The sequence below is a fragment of the Oncorhynchus mykiss genome, chromosome 10, assembly GCF_013265735.2.
Source record: "Oncorhynchus mykiss isolate Arlee chromosome 10, USDA_OmykA_1.1, whole genome shotgun sequence".
Lineage (NCBI taxonomy): Eukaryota > Metazoa > Chordata > Actinopteri > Salmoniformes > Salmonidae > Oncorhynchus > Oncorhynchus mykiss.
The window spans coordinates 29682415-29705486 of record NC_048574.1 but is presented as its reverse complement, the minus strand read 5'-3'; the positions used below and the strand labels follow the sequence as shown (position 1 = coordinate 29705486).

The 23072-nt window shown below is 42.2% G+C and overlaps 1 protein-coding gene across 4 annotated transcripts in view; it reads right to left on the bottom strand.

Moving 5' to 3' along the window:
- The window catches only part of LOC110533617 (polypeptide N-acetylgalactosaminyltransferase 10), a 102021-nt gene extending 79809 nt beyond the window's left edge, over window positions 1-22212 (bottom strand). For all 4 annotated transcript variants that reach the window (XR_002475001.2, XR_005053612.1, XR_005053613.1 and 1 more), the window contains exon 1: window positions 21978-22212. Coding sequence is in view for 1 of the 4 variants with exons in the window: in XM_021618016.2 (XP_021473691.2) it covers window positions 21978-22136 (159 nt within the window). In the remaining 3 variants the exon portion in view is untranslated. The remainder of the gene's footprint in view (window positions 1-21977) is intronic.
- Window positions 22213-23072: the final 860 nt, after the last annotated feature.

Sequence of the window (23072 nt, the reverse complement as noted above, 5' to 3'; positions counted from 1 at the left end):
AGTCTCTATCGTTCTGCACTCACAGTCTTTATAAGTAACGGTCCATGATGCCGTATCTCTCGTTCTGCACTCACAGTCTTTATAAGTAACGGTCCATGATGCATTTGCAATCAAGCACAAATTTGGCTAAAAGCAGAGAGAGGTAAAAACATTGGCCCATTTTACCAGGCTGAGTGATCATTAATTAACTTCAATGTACCCTCTTAATGGTCTACTCATCTGATGGCTGTTCCTAGCAAATCATGTGTGTGTGGGGAGGAAATATTATGTATAAAGTAAAGTGTGTCGACTGCATCCTGTCATTAATCAGTAAATGGTAAGGCAGCAGCAGCGGACGCCTATAATTTGCAAAAGGCAAATAACACTTCACGGCTGAAATAACTAGCAAAACAAAAGGCTGGTCAGACATCCTGTCAGACAGAACAGCTTCGTGGCATGGCACGGTGCGGCTGGCTGTCAGGCTGCTCACTGGATGAGCATCAGAGAGCTGGTCCCAGTGACCTTAGCCAGGTCTGTAAATGGAGGGATTTGAGGACCACCCTCTCTGAATCACAATCGAACCTAATTTCCATCCAGCTGTGGTCCATCATTAATCTCACAAACACCAGATTATGAGTGGCACTGAGGAGGGCTGGGGTTGATATTGCGTCCTCTGCTTGGGCTCTCATCACACAATCGAACTCAAATAGCGTTCCAGATTGTTGATGCAAGAGACAGTCTCATACACGCACATGCAGACGCACACACTCTGGCTCTGGGTTCTCTGGTTGTCCTGCTTCTTGTGGTACGTCATCAAATGGCTACCCAGACTATTTGCATTGTCCCCCCCCCTCCCTCTTCTACGCTGCTGCTACTCTGTTGATTATCTATGCATAGTCACTTTAACAACTCTACCTACATGTACTTATTACCTCAACACCGGTGCCACCACACATTGACTCTGTACCGGTACCCCTTGTATATAGTCTCACTATTGTTATTTTACTGCTGCGCTTTAATTATTTGTTATTTTTATCTCTTAATATATTTTTTAAGGTATTTTTTTAAAATTGCATTGTTGGTTAAGGGCTTTTAAGTAAGCATTTCACTAAGGTCTGTTGTCTTTGGCACATGTGACAAATACAATTTGATTTGATTTGATTTGATAATGTGATGCTTGGCATGAGACTGGCGTTACTGGCTCTCCTAGAGATCTCCAGATGTCTAAACAAATGTACAACCGAGAAGGTTGAGGACTAAGCCTTGTCTACCCCCTCAGTTTAGCTCAACTATGGGGAATAGAGAACTGTGTTAAGATGGAGCTCTGAAAGATGGACCACTGTAGTCCTCAATAAAATGTGTAAAACTGCAGAAGACACCAGTTGGACTACAGACGTGGACACAACTTAATATTTCTCTTCATCGAATGCCTGTCAAACAAAGCTAGCGCCCAACTCGTTTGATTTGTATATTCTGTCCATTCGTACCAACTGAACGCACATCTAGCAGGTTTCACAAGTGACGCATGAAAGTATCTGAACAGTTGCTTGAAATGGTTTTCATCCTGAAGAACACCACAAATCGACCAATCACTATTCAAAAACAAGTGCAAGAAATATGCCTCAGGTTTTAGGACATCTACATCAAAACTGTGTTTGTCTTCATTTCGCAGTGTGTATAGACAATGGAATCTAAAATCTATTTAGGAATCTTGAACAGAAATGCAATAGATGGTATAGAAACGCTGGAATCAAAACTATTGTGTAGGGGAAGAACCTGTATAGCATCCAAATAATTAAAACCGTCTTCGGGAGGCATGGATTAGTAAACAGATTGAGTTCCGCAGCCAGATCCCCCGGACTGAGAGAAAGAGTGTTATTGGATTGTCTTTATTTGGAAGAGAGCTCTTACTACCAGGGGCCTGATAAGAGAAGGACTTTCCATGCATTCTCTATGAGGATGGGAATCAGAGAACCGCCGGTCAATACTTGCCTGTCTGTTTCCATAGCACCTGCTGGGTGAGGGCTGAGCTCTGCTTTCCCACATGAAGACGGATCAGACGCAGCACAGCCATGCCCTCCTGAGATACAATCAGCTGCCTCCCCTCAATATTTTCACAGACAAATAAACCAACCAAGGAAATCTGCCCTCTGCATATCACCTCCCTGATAGTCAACAAGATCCAAAACACCTGCCAGCAAAGTGCACTCACTGTAAACTGTTACCGTGGCCTTAAGTTATAGTCCTCTCTCAAAGTGTGTGGCACAGTAAACTTGAGACACAAAATGAGGTCAACCGAGCTCAATCAAGAGGAAAGTGACTGGTGTGAGACCGAGGTTGTTCTAAGCCTACATTCCATAGGCAGGGACCGACAGTGAGGCACTCAGACCACCCCCCCCCCCCTTTAGGTCTTTTCATCCTAGCAAGGCCGCCACACAGCCCCAGCTCCCAGCAGGAGACATCATGCAGGCCCCGCTGGCCCCGCTGGGCTGTGTCTACAGAGATCCACTGCCACAGCCAGGCCTTCCACAGGCACGCTCAGTATCTTGGTTTGTCTCTCTCCCTCTCTCTGTTCCAGTCTGTTGGAAGTGGAAATGAGAATAGGGGTGGGAGGGGTTGTTGCCTTCATACTCCTGAAGGCAAGTCACACTGAAATGCTTGGACACAGACAGGGAGGTGGTGAGAGGGAAAGAGCTGGTGTGGTCCTGCATGCCAGGCTGTACACTGACACAGAGGAAGTCAGAGATCAGTAGATCATATCTAACACAACACACCTTGCAAAGAGAGCCACCACAATAGAGGATCAAGATAATCTTGACATAACACCACAAATGGTTTCAGATGGGCCAAGAGCGATGGAATGAAAGGGACAAACTCACACCATTTCTACCAAAGCATCATACTGGCAAGTGGCAACTAATGGATATTCTTTCAGTGTACATTCATATAACATTCATTCTTACAATCAAAAGATCCTCATGCAACATACTCATACGGCATACTAAAATAATACGAGGGGTGTGAGTTTGAGTCTTGAGGCAATGAGTCCCTAATTAACAATTTAGTCCTACAAAATCTGCTCAGTGCAACCAAGGAAAATCCCAAGAATGATATTGAAAAAGAGGACTGTTAAGCTGAATTGTCGTAAGGGTTTGGAAGGCCCTAGTCATTTGAAAACACGATATTTCCACTTTACTTATGCAGGTTCCAACTCCTAATACCTCACAAACAGGTTTAACTACCTGTTTTTGACTCCCTACAGTATTTACTCTGCTTCACACTGACAGCTATGCCTACAGTCAGTCCGCCCCATCCTGGCCCTGATCTCTCTCCTCTCATCTCCTCCACTGCCCAGCCGACTCCATCCCAGACAGCACTGTGGGACCCAGCACTGTGGGTTCTGTGCAAATGCTTTCCCGTTACGCTCATTTGACCACAAGCTTTGTTTCTGTACACATATGCAGAACAATAACAGACAAGTGAACCGCACACTGCGCCAAAATACTTATTGTAAGTACACACAAAAGCATGTACTCAAAGTAATGGGTAGCTAGCTACAGGGGTGCTTGCTGTTAGGTTGGGGCTGGGGTCACCCTAATAAAGGGGTGAGTTTTAAAAACAGCAAGACTACAGTTACCAGGCTGCAGTACTGAGGTCAATTTAACCACAGGTCCAGGTTGGCAGATGCTGCAAGCAATATAAACACAGCCAATCCTACCAGACAGCTGTCCCCCTTATCATCTAGTCCCCGGGATATGTTGAAATTACAATATCGGTCAACCGGCCTCTCCACCATCTCTATTATAATTGTACTTAATTTAACTACCTACGTAAGTCAGTTAAGAACAAATTCTTATTTTCAATGACGGCCTACCCCGGCCAAACCCTAACGACGCTGGGCCAATTGTGCGCCGCTCTATGGGACTCCCAATCACGCCGGTTGTGATACAGCCTGGAATCGAACCAGGGTCTGTAGTGACACCTCTAGCACAGATGCAGTGCCTTAGACCGCTGCACCCTCGGGAGCCCCAAGGAGGGCACTTCAGACAAACAAGAGCATAGTATGGTGAGAGAATGGTCTTACAGGATTGTCAGTCAAAAGACATATTGACCAGATATAACCTCTGAACTTCGATCCTTTGCTGACTCATAGTCTCTTCCCGATGTCTCTTGCTGCACAATTAGGCCCATGTTTTCCCATCACCATATGATCATTAGGCCACAGACACTGCAAGGCCTTCTCATCCTCTTGATGACTGGTCCAGACCACCATGCTGCCAGGTCAGGACCAATTACATTTCAATATGAGAAATATGCAGTCAGTGTCTAGGGCACAGCCATAACGTACAGCTCTGCTGGATGCTGCCATGATCAGAGTATTCTCTGGCACCACCCCAATCCCATCGGAGAGAAGTGCTGTTCAAATAAGCTCCGTCCTTATTATCATGTCTGGAGGAGGCAGCAGGGTAATAAAATCAGAGAAATATGGTAAATCATTAACTGCTGAGGCAAGGTAATACCAGCTCTAAGTGCAGTCTGTATGTTCCTACACAGAACCTACTGTGCCCCTGTCATTTCATGGCTTCCTTCCTGCACATCAGCACCAGGCTCTGTCTAAAAAGCCATTTCAGTCCACTCCCCTCCAGTCCCCTCCATTAAGGCACAAGCATCTCCCGCCCGCTATCCTTGCATGCTGAATGGCAGGGACAGTAAGCAGAATTCAGTGTGCGCTTGAGTAAGTCATCTCTTCTCCTTTATTCACATGGTGGGCTCCACATCGGTGATGCTGTAATGTGGAGGGACAGATGTGGCTTACGTAACACCCAGGAAAATCAGTGTCTCGCTGAGGCTTAATCTTCATGACGCCCCACTCTTGATGGACCATCACAAGCCTGCCACTGCGGTGCAGGGCAGGCCATTCTACAGCAGGTCACACTGCAGCAAGCAATGAGCAGTTCGCTTAAGAGGAAATCAATGGGCGGATCGCTTGCCTGTGTTTGTCTCAAACGGAAAAGTGGAAAAGGAAATTACCACAGAGGTAAATCATAATAATGCATGAATGAGTTTGAATAATTTTTACGTTGAAGCACTAATTTATTTGATTACAAAAGCAGTGCTTCAAACATTTTGCCAACTTTTAACTCATCCAGCAACTGCATGAGTGAACAAGATCATACGTCGACTGTATTTTCCTCATTAACATTAGACATCCATAACAACATCACACAACCAAGCGCTGAGTAACTCCAAATAGTTTTCTTTCATTTGCAATTAGAGAAAGTTGAGAGACTACCAGTGACATATAACGGGAAAAACAGAAATGTGTGAAATAAGAATCAGAACCCAGCTTTGCCGCCCGCCAGTAGTTTGTAGAGAAGCAGTGGTCTAGTGGAGCAAGAAATGCAACAACTCTGACAAAGACAGCATCTCAATTTTTTCAAACAGCTGTTGTGAACTGCGGGTTCAGTGTCTGAACGTGCTTGAAGAACAGGAATGCATGCCTCTGTTCAAATCCTTCCTCTGATGTGCTAGAAGATGACATTTTGCCTCTGATCTCTGAGTATGTGAGATCAGAAAGACTAAATCAATCGCTCTTCCCCCGTTTTCTGTGTATTTTGAAGAGGTCTTCCGTTCCCATGATTGGAGAACTACCAATGAAAGTAACCCGAGCACAATATGTTATGGCCTATCTGTACTTTTCTGTAGCCAAGCAGTCATCTTGGTCTGTAGAAAAGCAAATCAGAAACAACCATGCGGATCAGGCCAGACTAAATTAGTAGGTCTGACTCAAGCATTTCTGCAGTATAAAAAAATGCAGCTCAAGTCTCACTGGTGGAGAGTGACTCAGAGTAGGCATACTTCAACAAGAACCAAACATCCCTAATACCAAATGTTTGAGAAAATATATTGCATGAAGAGCATCGGCTGATTAATTTACTTAGTGCATTGTACAGATAGACATCAAGATTATGACTAGGGATGCTGGTGGTTTCTTGCCTGACAAAAATATACCGTGCATTCGGAAAGTATTCAGACCCATTCACTTTGTCACGTTAGTCTTATTCTAAAATGGATTCAATTGTTTTTCCTTCATCAATCCACACACAATACCCGAAAATGAAAAAGCAAAACCAGGTTTTTAGAAATGTTTGCAAAAGTATAAAATTAAAAACAAATACAAAAATATCAGATTTACTTAAGTATTCAGACTCTACTCAGTACTTTGTTGAAGCACCTTTGGCAGCAATTACAGCCACGAGTCTTCTTGGGTATGACACTACAAGCTTGGCACACCTGTATTTGAGGAGTGCCTCCCATTCTTCTCTGCAGATCCTCTCAAGCTCTCTCAGGTTGGACAGGGAACGTTGCTGCACAACTATTTTCAGGTCTCTCCAGCGATTTTCGAAGTCCTAATCTGACAATTATATGCATAGTCTAGTTTCTGGGCCTGAGAAATAGGCAGTTTCAAATGGGTGTTTTTTTGTGTGCCAAAACCGAAAATCCTGCCCCCTACACTCAAGAAGTTCATTCCTAGGCGGTCATTGAAAATAAGAATTTGTTTTTAACTGACTTGCCTAGCTAAATAAAAGGTAAAAAAAAAAAAAAAAAAGTTGTTGGTTAGAGCTGCCCTGCCCTAAATAAAATGTGGATTTGATACTCAAAAGAAGCATTGCCTGATGTGAACTATGCCTCGAACAAAAGAGATCTCAGGAGATCCAATATTAAGAATTGTTGACTTGCATAAAGCTGGAAAGGGTTACAAAAGTATCTCTAAAAGCCTTGATGTTCAAACTGTCTATAAATGGAGAAAGTTCAACACTGTTGCTACTCTCCCTAGGAGTGGCCATCCTGCAAAGATGACTGCAAGAGCACAGCGCAGAATGCTCAATGAGGTTAAGAAGAATCCTAGAGAGTCAGCTAAAGACTTAAGGAAATCTCTGGAACATGCTAACATCTCTGTTTACGAGTCTACGATACGTAAAACACTAAACAAGAATGGTGTTCATGGGAGGACACCACAGAAGAAGCCACTGCTGTCCAATAAAATCATTGCTGCACGTCTGTAGTTAGCAAAAGAGCATCTGGATGTTCCAGAAAAATGAATTCCCAAGTTTATCAAGACATTTTGCAGGAGAATGTAAGGCTATCTGTCCACCAATTGAAGCTTAACAGAAGTTGGGTGATGCAACAGGACAACGACCCAAAACACAGAAGTAAATCAACAACAGAATGGCTTCAACAGAAGAAAATACGCCTTCTGGAGTGGCCCAGTCAGAGTCCTGACAACCCGATTGAGATGCTGTGGCCTGACCTCAAGAGAGCGGTTCACACCAGACATCCCAAGAATATTGCTAAAGTGAAACAGTTTTATAAAGAGGAATGGTCCAAAATTCCTCCTGACCGTTGTTATTAAATCCAAGTATTCACATACTTTTCCCATCCTGCACTGTGAATGTGTAAATGGTGTGTTCAATAAAAGGCATGAACATGTAAAATTGTTTGTGTGTAATTAGTTAAGCAGACTGTGCTAGTTTATTGTTGTGACTTAGATAAAGATCAGATCAAATTGTATAACAAAATTATGCAGAAGTCCAGGTAATTCCAAAGGGTTCACATACTTTTTCTTGCCACTGTATTTTTGGGAAAGAGTGGTAAGCAGCCTGAAACCTATAGCAGTAGCCATTGCACGGATTGAGGGAGACAATGCCATCCTGTCTGATGTTCCGACTCTGCTTGCAGGTATAAGCGAAGAAATCCATACGGCCCTGTTGCTCCAAGCAGAGGAACCTGCAGTTCGGTTCAGAAATGCATCAAAAAGCGTGAAGACTTCTGCCTGAAGCACATACAGTTGAAGTTGGAAGTTATACACCTTAGCCAAATACATTTAAACTAAGTTTTTCACAATTTCTGACATTTATTTCAAGTAAAAATCCCCGGTCTTAGGTCAGTTAGGATCACCACTATTTTAAGAACATGAAATGTCAGAATAATAGTAGAGAGAATTATATATTTCAGTTTTTATTTATTTCATCACATTCCCAGTGGGTCAGAAGTGTACATACACTCAATTAGTATTTGGTAGCATTGCCTTTAAATTGTTTAATTTGGGTCAAACTTCTCAGGTAGCCTTCTACAAGCTTCCTACAATAAGTTGGGTGAATTTTGGCCCATTCCTCCTGACAGAGCTAGTGTAACTGAGTCAGGTTTGTAGGCCTCCTTGCTCGCACACGCTTTTTCAGTCGTGCCCACGCATTTTCAAAAGGATTGAGGTCAGGGCTTTGTGATGACCTCTCCAATACCTTGACTTTGTTGTCCTTAAGCCATTTTGCCACAACTTTGTAAGCATGCTTGGGGTCATTGTCCATTTGGAAGACACATTTGCAGCCGAGCTTTAACTTTAACTGATGTCTTGAGATGTTGTTTCAATATATCCACATAACTTTCGTACCTCATGATGCCATCTATTTTGTGAAGTGCACCAGAAAGTACGATCTTTGTTCCCATTTGCAGTTGCAAACCGTAGTCTGGCTTTTCTATGGCGGTTTTGAGAACGCATCTCCTTCCTTCCTTCCTCCTTCAGAACGCATCTCTTTCCTGAGCGGTATGACGGCTGGATGAGGGCAAGGTTCTTGGCAGTCTGGCGAAGTACACTTCCAAGCAAGGGCTTTGGGATGGAGATGCAATATGGCAGTCGTGCCAACATATCTCATCAGCCACCTGGTGGAAGGGACTTTGTGGATCTGAGGCTCTTTCCCCGTTGCCTCAATCCTCCTCCAAATCCCACCAACATCAGTCGCCTCAGAGAGCAACTGGTCCTTGTTTGGGAACACACACACCAAAGCACGCAACAGGCTGACCACTACAAGGTTTGAAAAATTGGTGGCCATCCGGGCAAATTTTTAGCTTTTTGAGCCTGCCAACGAGCCATCCTCAACAAGGTTGGAAAGTGACAGTGAAGATGAGGCCTCAGAGTCTGATGTTCAAGATGTGGACATTGACGAGGTCCAGGGAGATTACATGGAAGCCTGAGAGGAGGACAACCAAAGCTTTAGTTTCTAGACTACCATTTTACAGATGTTGAAAACGTTTTTGGGAGATGCGATGGATCATTCAATATTCCCATTTGTTGTTCAATGAAATCATCCCATGTGAAGAATCAACTCATTTAATTAAAGTTCAATTTGTAAGTAAATGTATTAGATTTGTTTCTATTGGAAGGATTTAATAATTTGCAATTAATGTCTACTTATGATAAGTTAAAAGGTTTGTCTCCATATGATATAGTAAACATATCCAATGCAGAGTTAATATTAATTTGCATATATTCCCATTAATTCCCATATGTTCCCACCTCTGAATATTCCCCCAGAATGTGCAACCCTAGTCTAAGGTCCTGAGTACTCTGAATTAGGTTTTCATCAAGGTTCTCTCTGTACTTTGCTCCATTCACCTTTCCCTCGATCCTGACTAGTCTCCCCCCCTGCTGCTGAAAAAACATCCCCACAGCATGATGCTGCCATCACCATTCTTCACCGTAGGGATGGTGCCAGGTTCCTTGTGCCTTGACACAATCCTGTCTCAGAGCTCTACACAATTAATTTCAAATCAAAGTTTGTCATGTGCGCAGTACACAACAGGTGTACAGTGAAATGCTTACTTACAGGCTCTAACCAATAGTGCAAAAAATGTATTAATTGAACAATAGTTAAGTAAAGAAATAAAAACAGTGAAAAGTAACAGTAGCGTGGCTATATACGGTAGTGAGGCTATAAAAGTAGTGAGGCTACATACAGACATCGGTTATTTGGGCTGATTGAGGTAGTATGTACATGTAGATATGGTTAAAGTGACTATGCATATATAATGAACAGAAAGTAGCAGTAGTGTAAAAGAGGGGTTAGTGAGTGGTGGGACACAATTCAAATAGCCCAGTAAGCCAATGTACGGGAGCACTGGTTGGTCGGGCCAATTGAGGCAGTATGTACATGAATGTATAGTTAGTGACGATGCATATATGATAAACAGAGAGTAGCAGCAGCGTAAAAGAGGGGTTGGGGGGGGACAGAAAATGCAAATAGTCCGGGTAGCCATTTGATTACCTGTTCAGGAGACTTGGGGTAAAAACTGTTGAGAAGCCTTTTTGTTCTAGACTTGGCACTCCGGTACCGCTTGCCATGCGGTAGTAGAGAGAACAGTCTATGACTGGGGTGGCTAGGGTCTTTGAGAGTTTTTAGGGCCTAGAGGTCCTGGATGGCATGCAGCATAGCCCCAGTGATGTACTGGGCTGTACGTACTACCCTCTGTAGTGCCTTACCAGGCAGGGATGCTCTCGATGTTGCAGCTGTAGAACCTTTTGAGGATCTTAGGACCCACGCCAAATCTTTTTATAGTTTCCTGAGGGGGATAAAGCTTTGTCGTGCCCTCTTCACGACTGTCTTGGTGTGTTTGGACCATTCTAGTTTGTTGGTGATGTGGACGCCAAGGAACTTGAAGCTCTCAACCTGCTCCACTGAATGGGGCCGTGCTCTGTCCTCCTTTTTCTGTAGTCCACAATCATCCCCTTAGTCTTGGTTACGTTGAGGGATAGGTTGTTATTCTGGTACCACCCGGCAAGATCTGACCTCCTCCCTATAAGCTGTCTCGTCATTGTCGGTGATCAGGCCTACCACTGTTTTGTTATCTGCAAACTTAATGATGGTGTTGGAGTCATGCCTGGCCATGCAGTTGTGGGTGAACAGGGCATACAGGAGGGGACTGAGCACGCACCCCTGGGGGGGCTCCAGTGTTGAGGATCAGCGTGGCAGATGTGTTGCTATCTACCCTCACCACCTGGGGGCGGCCCATCAGGAAGTCCAGGATCCAGTTGGAGAGGGAGGTGTTTTAGTCTTTTAGCTTTGAGGGTACTATGGTGTTGAACACTGAGCTGTAGTCAATGAATAGCTTTCTCACATAAGTGTTCCTTTTGTCCAGGTGGGAAAGGGTAGTGTGGAGTGCAATAGAGATTGCATCATCTGTGGATCTGTTTGGGCGGTATGCAAATTGGAGTGGGTCTAGGGTTTCTGGGATAATGGTGTTGATGCGAGCCATTACCAGCCTTTCAAAGCACTTCATGGCTACAGACGTGAGTGCTACGGATCTGTAGTCATTTAGGCAGTTTGCCTTCGTGTTCTTGGGCACAGGGACTATGGTGGCCTGCTTGAAACATGTTGGTATTACAGACTCAGTCAGGGACATGTTGAAAATGTCAGTGAAGATACCTGCCAGTTGCTCACATCCGGGCACATGCCCGGAGCACACACCCTGGTAATCTGTCTGGCCCTGCAGGCTTGTGTATGTTGACCTGTTTAAAGGTCTTACTCGCGTCGGCTACGAAGAGCGTGATCAAACAGTCGTCCGGAACAGATGATGCGCTCATGCATGCCTCAGTGTTGCTTGCCTCAAAGCGAGCATAGAAGTGATTTAGTTCATCTGGTAGGCTCATGTCACTGGGCAGCTCGCGACTGTGCTTCCATTTGTAGTCTGTGATAGTTTGCAAGCCCTGCCACATAAGACGAGCGTCGGAGCCGGTGTAGTATGATTCAATCTTAGCCCTGTATTGAAGCTTTGCCTGTTTGATGGTTCTTCCCAGTGCATAGCATGATTTCTTGTAAGCTTCTGGGTTAGAGTCCCGCACCTTGAAAGCAGCAGCTCTACCCTTTAGCTCAGTGCGAATGTTGCCTGTAATCCATGGCTTCTGGTTGGGGTATGTACGTACAGTCACTGTGGGGACGACGTCCTTGATGCACTTATTGATAAAGCCAGTGATTGATGTGGTGTACTCCTCAACGCCATCGGAAGAATCCCGGAACATGTTCCAGTTTACAGTCCTGTAGTTTAGCATCTGCTTCATCTGACCACTTTTTTATAGACCGAGTCACTGGTGCTTCCTGCTTTAATTTAACTTGTAAGCAGGAATCAGGATGATAGAGTTTTGGTGGTCGGATTTACCAAATGGAGGGCGAGGGAGAGCTTTGTACGCGTCTCTGTGTGTGGAGTACAGGTGATCTAGAATTGTTTCCCCTCTGGTTGCACATTTAATACGTTGATAGAAATTAGGTAGAACTGATTTAAGTTTCCCTCCATTAAAGTCTCCGGCCACTAGGAGCGCCGCCTCTGGGTGAGTGGTTTCTTGTTTGCTAATTTCCTTATACAGCCGAGTGAGTGCAGTCTTAGTGCCAGCATCGGTCTATGGTGGTAAATAAACAGCCACGAAAAGTATAGCTGAAAACTCTCTAGGCAAATAGTGTGGCCTGCAATTTATCACAATATACTCTACTTCAGACGAGAAAAATAGAGACTTCCTTAGATTTCGTCCACCAGCTGTATACAAATATGCACAGACCACCCCGTCACAGTAGGGTCTACACTTGTTGTATTCAGTTCATGTGACAAATAAAGTTTGATTTGATGAGTCCAAATTTGAGATTTTTGCCTCCAACCGCTGTGTCTTTGTGAGACTCAGAGTAGGTGAACGGATGATCTCCACGTGTGTGGTTCCCACTATGAAGCATGGAGAAGGTGTGAGTGTGCTTTGCTGGTGACACTGTCTGGGATTTATTTAGAATGTAGAACTGTTGGAAAAACATTCCAGGTGAAGCTTGTTGAGAGAATGCCAAGAATGCGCAAAGCTGTCATCAAGGCAAAGGGTAGCTACTTTGAAGTATCTCAAATATAAAATATATTTTTATTTGTTTAACACTTTTTGGTTACTACATAATTCCATTTGTGTTATTTCATAGTTTTGATGTCTTCACTATTATTCTACGATGTATAAAACAGTCAAAATAAAGAAAAACCCTTGAATGAGTAGGTGTGCCCAAACTTGTTACTGATACTATATAGTCATTCAATAAAAAACAAGTGCCATTGAAACTAATTAGCTACGTTACCTGCTCGGCTCTAGTGGGGTCACAGCGGAGCTTTGCAGTGGCAAAAGATGTCATGAGAAATTGCTGCTGCTTGTAATATTTCACTTCATATGCAGTCAAAATGCCTGCCTCTGCACTTCTAGTGTTAGCCTCTGCACTCTTCTTCAAGTAAATGTGTTTTTGTGAAATGTTCTGTGGAAATTGTTCAAAGTAGCCTTACGCATATCGTTGTATGGTATGTTAAACTTTGCAATCACTGTTTTTTGTTAGTTTTTTTGCATACATTTTATGGTGAGAAATAGTGTTACTCTAGAATTGCCCTATACAGGAAACAAATGTGATAGAGCAACACCAGACACTGCATAAAATGTAGCTCTGCAATTATAAAGAACCAACCTTACCACAACATTCACTGCCTTAATTTTACCAGGCAAGTTGACTGAGAACACATTTTTCATCATCATAACTCATGGATGCACATTAACTGTCTTTACACGGCATCCAGGGGCCATCTGCACCTGACTCTCATCAGCACGCGCTCAGCCTCCGCCACAGCTAGCAGCGCTCAACGCTCGCCTTGTCTGAAGAACGAGGGGAGGAAATGTTTTACAACAAAGTCTGCCTCTAAACAAACACCTCTTTTATCCCATCTCTGCTTTTACTCCCAAGGTATTTTCCTCCCAGCCTTTAACGAGTGACTGCGCTCTCTCTGCATCAATCTTCTAATCTTCCAACGGCTTAACACATTCACAACAAAATCGAAATTCCGAGTCTCTAAACATACTGAGTTGATGTTTTATCTCGGCTGTCATCAACTTTTAAAGGTTGTAGGGTGTCGTATTTACTGTGCCAGTGTCTGCATGGGATAATGAATCAAAATACAGTTTTCATAGAATGTTTGGGAATGACGTAGAGTAAGGCATGTGAAAATTCTATAGCAATATAGTCAGAAAGCGGTTGTGAGTTTAAAATTACTTCCAATTAAAATGTATTGACACCGCAGTAAATAAAACGTGTCAATCTTGTCCAGGACTGGACTCTACACACACCATAGCCAATCAGAGCTACAGTAGGCCCATATGAAAATAAACCATTTGTCACACGGGCCTGGTCTCATTCACTTTGAACTGGGCCGTGTGTTTACAGGCAATAACAACAGCTCAACTTAGACCATTAGAAAATAGAGATGCACAATATAAAACGGTGAACATATGGGAATCGGCCGATGTCTAGTTTAACGTCCGATGTGCCAAACCGATGTCAAAGCTGACGTGCATACCTATATAACAAAAGGTACATGATGTAATGACATCACATTAAATTTTGAGCTATACATGCAACACAGCATTCCTAAACTAGCCTACAATGTTTGCTGTGTGGATCGAGCAGTCAACAAGTCAAGCAGTTACACAGTAATAGAGTCACTGCTATTACCTTCAAGACATACATACTAGGGAGTTAGTTAACTAGTTAACTACACATGGTTGATGATATTACTAGATATTATCTAGCGTGTCTTGCGTTGCATATAATCTGACTGAGCATACCAGTATCTGACTGAGTAGGCAGAAGCAGGCGTGTAAACATTCATTCAAACAGCACTTTCGTGCGTTTTGCCAGCAGCTCTTCGTTGTGCGTCAAGCATTGAGTTGTTTATGACTTCAAGCCAATCAACTCCTGAGATGAGGCTCGTGTAACCGAAGTGAAATGGCTAGCTAGTTAGCGCGCGCTAATTGTCGTTGTGTTGCTGGTTCGCGCCCAGGGAAGAGTGAGGAGAGGGACGGAAGCTATACTGTTACGCTGGCAATACTAAAGCGCGTATAAGAACATCCAATAGTCAAAGGTTAATTAAATACAAATGGTATAGAGGGAAATAGTCCTATAATAACTACAACCTAAAACTTCTTACCTGGGAATATTGAAGACTCATGTTAAAAGGAACCACCAGCTTTCATATGTTCTCATGTTCTGAGCAAGGAACTGAAACGTTAGCTTTCTTACATGGCACATATTGAACTTTTACTTTCTTCTACAACACTTTGTTTTTGCATTATTTAAAACATGTTTCATTATTTACTTGAGGTTAAATTGATTTTATTGTTGTATTATACACTGCTCAAAAAAAATAAAGGGAACACTAAAATAACACATCCTAGATCTGAATGAATGAAATATTCTTATTAAATACTTTTTTCTTTACATAGTTGAATGTGCTGACAACAAAATCACACAAAAATTATCAATGGAAAACAAATTTATCAACGCATGGAGGTCTGGATTTGGAGTCACACTCAAAATTAAAGTGGAAAACCACACTACAGGCTAATCCAACTTTGATGTAATGTCCTTAAAACAAGTCCAAATGAGGCTCAGTAGTGTGTGTGGCCTCCACGTGCCTGTATGACCTCCCTACAACGCCTGGGCATACTCCTGATGAGGTGGCGGATGGTCTCCTGAGGAATCTCCTCCCAGACCTGGACTAAAGCATGCGCCAACTCCTGGACAGTCTGTGGTGCAACGTGGCATTGGTGGATGGAGCGAGACATGATGTACCAGATGTGCTCAATTCAGGTCTGGGGAACGGGCGGGCCAGTCCATAGCATCAATGCCTTCCTATTGCAGGAACTGCTGACACACTCCAGCCACATGAGGTCTAGCATTGTCTTGCATTAGGAGGAACCCAGGGCCAACCGCACCAGCATATGGTCTCACAAGGGGTCTGAGGATCTCATCTCGGTACCTAATGGCAGTCAGGCTACCTCTGGCGAGCACATGGAGGGCTGTCCGGCCCCCCAAAGAAATGCCACCCCACACCATGACTGACCCACCGCCAAACCGGTCATGCTGGAGGATGTTGCAGGCAGCAGAACGTTCTCCACGGCGTCTCCAGACGTCTGTCATGTGCTCAGTGTGAACCTGCTTTCATCTGTGAAGAGCACAGGGCGCCAGTGACGAATTTGCCAATCTTGGTGTTCTCTGGCAAATGCCAAACGTCCTGCACGGTGTTGGGCTGGAAGCACAACCCCCACCTGTGGACGTCGGGCCCTCATACCAACCTCATGGAGTCTGTTTCTGACCGTTTGAGCAGACACATGCACATTTGTGGCCTGCTGGAGGTCATTTTGCAGGGCTCTAGCAGTGCTCCTCCTGCTCCTCCTTGCACAAAGGCGGAGATAGCGGTCCTGCTGCTGGGTTGTTGCCCTCCTACGGCCTCCTCCACGTCTCCTGATGTACTGGCCTGTCTCCTGGTAGCGCCTCCATGCTCTGGACACTACGCTGACAGACACAGCAAACCTTCTTGCCACAGCTCGCATTGATGTTCCATCCTGGATGAGCTGCACTACTTGAGCTACTTGTGTGGGTTGTAGACTCCGTCTCATGCTACCACTAGAGTGAAAGCACCGCCAGCATTCAAAAGTGACCATAACATCAGCCAGGAAGCATAGGAACTGAGAAGTGGTCTCTGGTCACCACCTGCAGAACCACTCCTTTATTGGGGGTGTCTTGCTAATTGCCTATAATTTCCACCTGTTGTGCAAATGGAATAGACAACAGCATGTGAAATTTATTGTCAATCAGTGTTGCTTCCTAAGTGGACAGTTTGATTTCACAGAAGTGTGATTGACTTGGAGTTACATTGTGTTGTTTAAGTGTTCCCTTTATTTTTTGAGTAGTGTATTAGGTTCAAATAAGTGTTCATTCAGTATTGTTGTAATTGTCATTATTACAAATAAATAAATAAATAGAAATCGCCCGATTAATCGGTATCGGCTTTTATGGTCCTCCAATCGGTATCAGCGTTGAAAAATCATAATCAGTCGACCTCTATTTGACACGTCAAAGTGTTAAATAGTATCTTTTTTGACACGCAAAGACCCAAATGGTTTTCCATTGAAATCCTGGTTGAGAATGAAACAGCACAGCAAGTAAGTGAAATAAATAGGTTTTGATTTTGTTTTACTGGTAATCGGACATACGTAAATGCCAACAAAATTATTTTTTTGTGTGTATGTGTGCGTATGTAACCTTTATTTAACTAGGCAAGTCAGAACAAATTCTTATTTACAATGACGGCCTACCCCGGCCAAACCCGGACGATGTTGTGCTGATGATTGTGCTCCGCCCTAGGGGACTCCCTATCACAGCCGGGTGTGATAGAGCCTGGATTCGAACCAGGGACTGTAGTGACGCCTCTTGCACTGAGATGCAGTGCCTTGGTTAACACACATGGATGCAGCAGTCTATTTAACTGTACTAGAATGCTTAAAAGGCCGCTAAAATGTTAAATATATTGGTATTGTTTTTTTTGGCAATGAAAATATTGGATATATTATATTAGAAAACATTCGCCAAAAGCCACAAAATACACTCGAATGGATTTCTGCTAATATTACAGTCCTATTGATCAAACAACCACGAACAGGTAGGCTCTTCCTCCTTCAGTTGGCTATGCAAATAAACAACAAGATCAACAACTAATGTTAGCCAGAGCGAGATGAGAAACAAATCTAACGAGGGGAACAGTAGATAAACACTCAAACTTTTTCAGCATGCAGTTGGCCGCAAAGAAAATGCAGACAAACAAAGGGGGAAAGACTAGTCTCCCTTCTGCAGCTTGCCTGCTAATGCATGCTCGTCCCAACCCACATTTTTACAAGTGAATGGGAACTTGCCTGCCCACCCACTTGATTGATACCAAATACATTTGATTGACAACTAACACGGAACCCAAACCGGCTGCGCCCATGCACAATCGTGCGCTATCGTGCATAAATGTATTTTGTCCCACTACACCAAACGCGATCACGACACGCAGGTTAAAATATCAAAACAAACTCTGAACCAATGACATTCAAAGCATTAAACATGTATGGCAATTTAGCTAGTTAGCTTGCACTTGCTAGCTAATTTGTCATATTTAGCTAACTTGCTGTTGCTAGCTAATTTTCCTGGGATATAAACATTGAGTTGTTGTTTTACCTGAAATGCACAAGGTCTTCTACATCCACAATTAATCCACACATAAAACGTCCAACTGAATCGTTTCTAGTCATCTCTCCTCCTTCTAGGCTTTTTCATCTTTGAACTTATATGGTGATTGGCATCTAAACTTTTACCACGACAACCGGCAAAACATATCATCTTTTAATCACCCACGTGGGTATAACCAATGAGGAGATGGTACGTAGGTACCCGCTTCTATAAACCAATGAGGAGATGGGAGAGGCAGGACTTTCAGCGCGATCTGCGTCAGAAATAGAAAGGAGTTCTATTTTAGCCCTTGGCATCGCAGACACTCGTTGGCACGCGCGAGCAGTGTGGGTGCAATAATTGAATAACATGGATTTCTACATTTATTTTGCGACATTCGCGCACGCGACGTGTCCGGTCTGGTCAGCATGTAAGAGATATGCTAACTGTGGATAACAGTCGTTCAAGTTCAGCATAGCTAGCTATTAAAATGATTCACATTTCTTGCTAGCTACAAAGAAATGTATTGGTGAATTATATTAATCATGCATTGAACTGCATCCATCTATTCTGCCAACAATTACTTACTCTACGTCATGACATTGAGTCAAATTGAACCTATTTTAAAACTTCTTAGGAAGTTGGTTTAGAAACATAAAATTGAGATTATATTTTTGAATGATATGATTGTTTGGTTCAAATCTGCAAAGTAGTTAACATGCTATCAGTTTCACTTTAAACTGTCCATTTGCTAATCCCTGCCAGTAGTAGGAGATCATTGAGAAACACATATTGAATGGTGTGAATCAGGGAAACAGCATCTCTGATCATAAAAAGGTATGTTTTGGAATATGTGGTGGGTTTCTTCCAACAATTCCACAGTAACAGAATTACACTGAGGCTTGTGTAAATTGTTAAAATGTGTAAATTGTTAAAAGTAGCCCTTGTGCGTTGAGTTATGCTTTTATTCAAATGTGAAATTAAATGGATTTGTTTGGCATTCATTTTAAAGTGAAAAATCTGAGTTTCAGTGTAATTCTGTGTGTGTGGAACTGCCCTTCAGTCACCGGTCAAAATGATACTGTAAATGTTGTAATTAGAGGTTGACCGATTATGATTTCTCAACGCCTTTACCAATTATTGGAGGACCAAAAAAAGCTGACACTGATTAATCTGCCGATTATTTTTTATATATATATGAAATGACGACAATTACACCAATACTGAATGAACAATGAACACTTATTTTAACGTAATATAATAAATCAAATCTATTTAGTCTCAAATAAATAATGAAACATGCTAAATTTGGTTTAAATAATGCAAAAACAGTGTTGGAGAAGAAAGTAAAAGTGCAATATGTGCAATGTAAAAAAGCTAAAGTTTAAGTTCCTTGCTCAGAACATATGAAAGCTGGTGGTTCAATATTCCCAGTTCTTCAATATTACCAGTAAATAAATATTAGGTTGCAGTTATAGGAATTGACACGTCGACTATTTCTCTCTGTACCATTTGTATTTCATATACCTTTGACAATTGGATGTTCTAATAGGCACTTTAGTATTGCCAGCCTAATCTCAGGAATTGATAGGGTTGAAGTCATAAACAGCGCTGTGATCAAGCATTGCTAAGAGCTGCTGGCAAACGCAGTAAAGTTTGAATGAATGCTTACAAGCCTGCTGCTGCCTCCCACCACTCAGTCAGACTGCTCTAGCAAATCATAGACTTAATTATAATATAATAAACACAGAAATACGAGCCTTAGGTCATTAATATGGTCAAATCCGGAAACTATAATTTCAAAATCATTTATTATTTCAGTGAAATACGGAACCGTTCCGTATTTTATCAAAACGGGTGGCAAACCTAAGTCTAGATATTGCTATTACATTGCACAACCTTCAATGTTGTCATAATTATGTAACATTCTGGCAAATTAGTTCACAGCGAGCCAGGCGGCCCAAACTGTTGCATATACCCTGAGAAGTGACAATTTCCCTAGTTAATATTGCCTGCTAACATGAATTGCTTTGAACTAAATATGCAGGTTCAAAAATATATATTTCTGTGTATTGATTTTAAGAAAGGCCTTGATGTTTATGGTTAGGTACATTCGTGCAACGATTGTGCTTTTTTCACAAATGCACTTTTGTTAAATCACCACCTGTTTGGCGAAGTAGGCTGTGATTCGATGACAAATTAACAGGCACCGCATTGATTATATGCAACGCAGGACAAGCTAGTTAACCTAGTAATTTCATTAACTATGTGTAGTTAACTAGTGATTATGTGAAGATTGATTGTTTTTTATAAGATACGTTTAATGTTAGCTAGCAACTTACCTTGGCTCCTTGCTGCACTCGCGTAACAGGTGGTCAAGCCTGCCACGCAGTTTCCTCGTGGAATGCAATGTATTCGGCCATAATCAGTGTCCAAAAATGCCGATTACCGATTGTTATGAAAACTTGAAATCGTCCCTAATTAATCGGGCATTCCGATTAATCGGTCGACCTCTAGTTTAATTGCCTTTGAATATTATTATTTTTTCTGTAATGTTAAAGGCCAAATTCGGTTTTTATCTCATTATCAAATAATTTCTGTGTGATTGTTTTTAAATTAAAATGGTCAAAATAAACAAAAATAGCTTCTTAGCAAAGAGCAATTTCTCAAGCAAGAATTTAGCTAGGAGTGGTCTATGTGGGAAACTGAAAACTAGCTGTTAAATCAGCAGACAGGTTTGGAACTCATCTTTCTTATTGGTCTATTAACTAATTCAGGTGGGCCAAAACTCCATCCCACCAAAACAGGCTATAATTTCAGAAGGTCTTTTCAAACAGCTCTTACACTAAATGGGCATGATCATATCAGCATTTTCACAGCATTACCTCAGTGTAGAAATATATATAAAACAGGAAATCCACGTTATTGACTGCATTTGGACTTTAACACTCCCCACATAATATTGACTGTAAAAACTATCCAAGTGGCATTGTACAGTCTGGTCCCATCGTCGATGACAGTATCCAAATCAAAACAGTATCACTTCCAAATAGGAAGTTGCAATATTTTGTTTTTCCAACATACACTAAACTAAGACTTTTGTAATTTCAACAATAAAACACTGTAGAATGCACAGTAAAATACCATACATTTATTTTACATCATTAATACAACTTTGACTTTTACAAAATATGTTGTAATATATTTAACAGTACTATGTTCCTTACTTTTAACACATTACAGCATCCCTGTACATTTATAGCAGTAGAGCTGTAATATGTTTTACAGTAAGGAACACAGTAGTGTAAATATTACAGCATCTCTGCTGTAAAGCTAAATTACAGTATAAAGCTGGAAACTCTGGTGTAAGTATAGGCCTAAAGCTGTACATTTACAGGGAAAAGTTGGACAGTGTAGCATTTAATTCGTTTTGCTCTGACTATAGCTACCGGTTCAATAAAGTGCAAGTAGGATGATGAAAACAAACTGTTGTGTCACACCACAAAACCCCGAATAACAGCGCAAGAATGGCCAACAGGCTAGCTAGCGCGTGTTCTAACACCTGACCCAGCAGAAAGACACGTTTTAAGACCGCAGCATATTTGCGCTAGGTCAACAACCTAGTCGTTCACATCCTGAAGTCTAACTGTGTTACAAGTTACAACGCATAGTTCCAGACTTTGCTACGTGGCCTTTTCAACATCCACCCGCGTACAGTATCGAGCTGGCATTATCCCCCCACATTATTCTGAAAGTTCGACATTAGAGACAACATGCCCCATTTAAAAAAAAAAATAAAAAAAAAGGAATGTAGCGTAACTAGCTAACAAACTAATGTCATTGCAAAGGAGATGACAAGCAGTGAGCCACGCAATAATGCATGAAAAGGTGATGTAGAAACTTGCTAAACAGCAAATTGACAACGGAATAACTGCTGTCAAAGCCCCACATGGTCGAGCTAGCGAAATGTTAAGCTAGCTACACAATTGCAGATATTTTACATGCGTGCTAGCTAGGTCTATTAACAACGTGATCGGGCAGTCAGCAACACCGAGGTGATACCAATATGTTTTTCAGTTGCAGCGCAAGCCAGGCAAACGGTGCACGAGCCAACCTTACCTGTATTTGAGGGATGCCACCCGGTCCCTCCACTATTTCTGGCGAGTTCTCAAAAACTCGGTCTCGGTATAATGACCACAGACCAACGTTCGGCAGGAAAATAAGAGCGGCTATAAGTAACCCTGCGAACTGCAGTAGTCGTTTTTCTTTTCGCCTCATCTCTCCAGAATAAATGTGAGAAAAACTGTCTACAATGTACTCCCAACTGCTTCCAGGTGGACAACTTTCAATCTGAGCAAACCAACGATATAATGTTGAAGCTGCGGGCACTTCCGCTAGGGGGAGTGAACCAATATCGTAGTTGGGAGCACAAGGACAGACTTTTGCATTCTTTGTAGTGAATAATGATAATAAATATTTGAATCCCAACCAGTTTACCTAATTATATTGCAACAGCACAATATGTTATACTAGATCACCTGCATACCTGTAGAACAGTTGAAAGTTACTCTCATGGTCCCTTGGTGACAATAAAGTGGAGTCACTCAGATTGACCAACAAAATGTACATTTGCATTAATGTAGCCACTTCAATGCAATTTATTCGTGGCAAAATTAGAGGGCTAATGATAATATAAAATAAACTCTCCGAAATTAAATGTAACATTGTAATTCAAGCATTTCTATTGGTAATTGTAAATAATGTATTGAATCGTGTGGTTGTTTTTTCCTAGGCAAATGTATAAAAACCAACGTGTGTTAAAGGCCCAGTGCAGTCAATAACGTGTTTTTCATGTGTTATATATATTTCCACATTAGCAGGTTGGAATAAAACTGTAAAATTGTGAAATTGGTTCTGCATCTTGGAAACCAAGATTGTTCTTAGGGCAGGCCTGGTTGTAGCTAGATATGTTTGAGTTGCGTTGGGGACAATTTTACCTAATCCTAACCTTTTTCCTAACCTGCCAAGTTAATTCTCCTAACCTGCCACGAAAAAGTGACTTCTGCTAGTCAAAACCGGCAGACGTGCCCTGATAGCAGTGTGAGTAGGCCTATCTACTAATGCGATACAGCGAAATTGATGATAATGCACTTTTAGTGTTAATATACCGCCTGCATTCAAATCAAATTTATTGGTCACATACACATGGTTAGC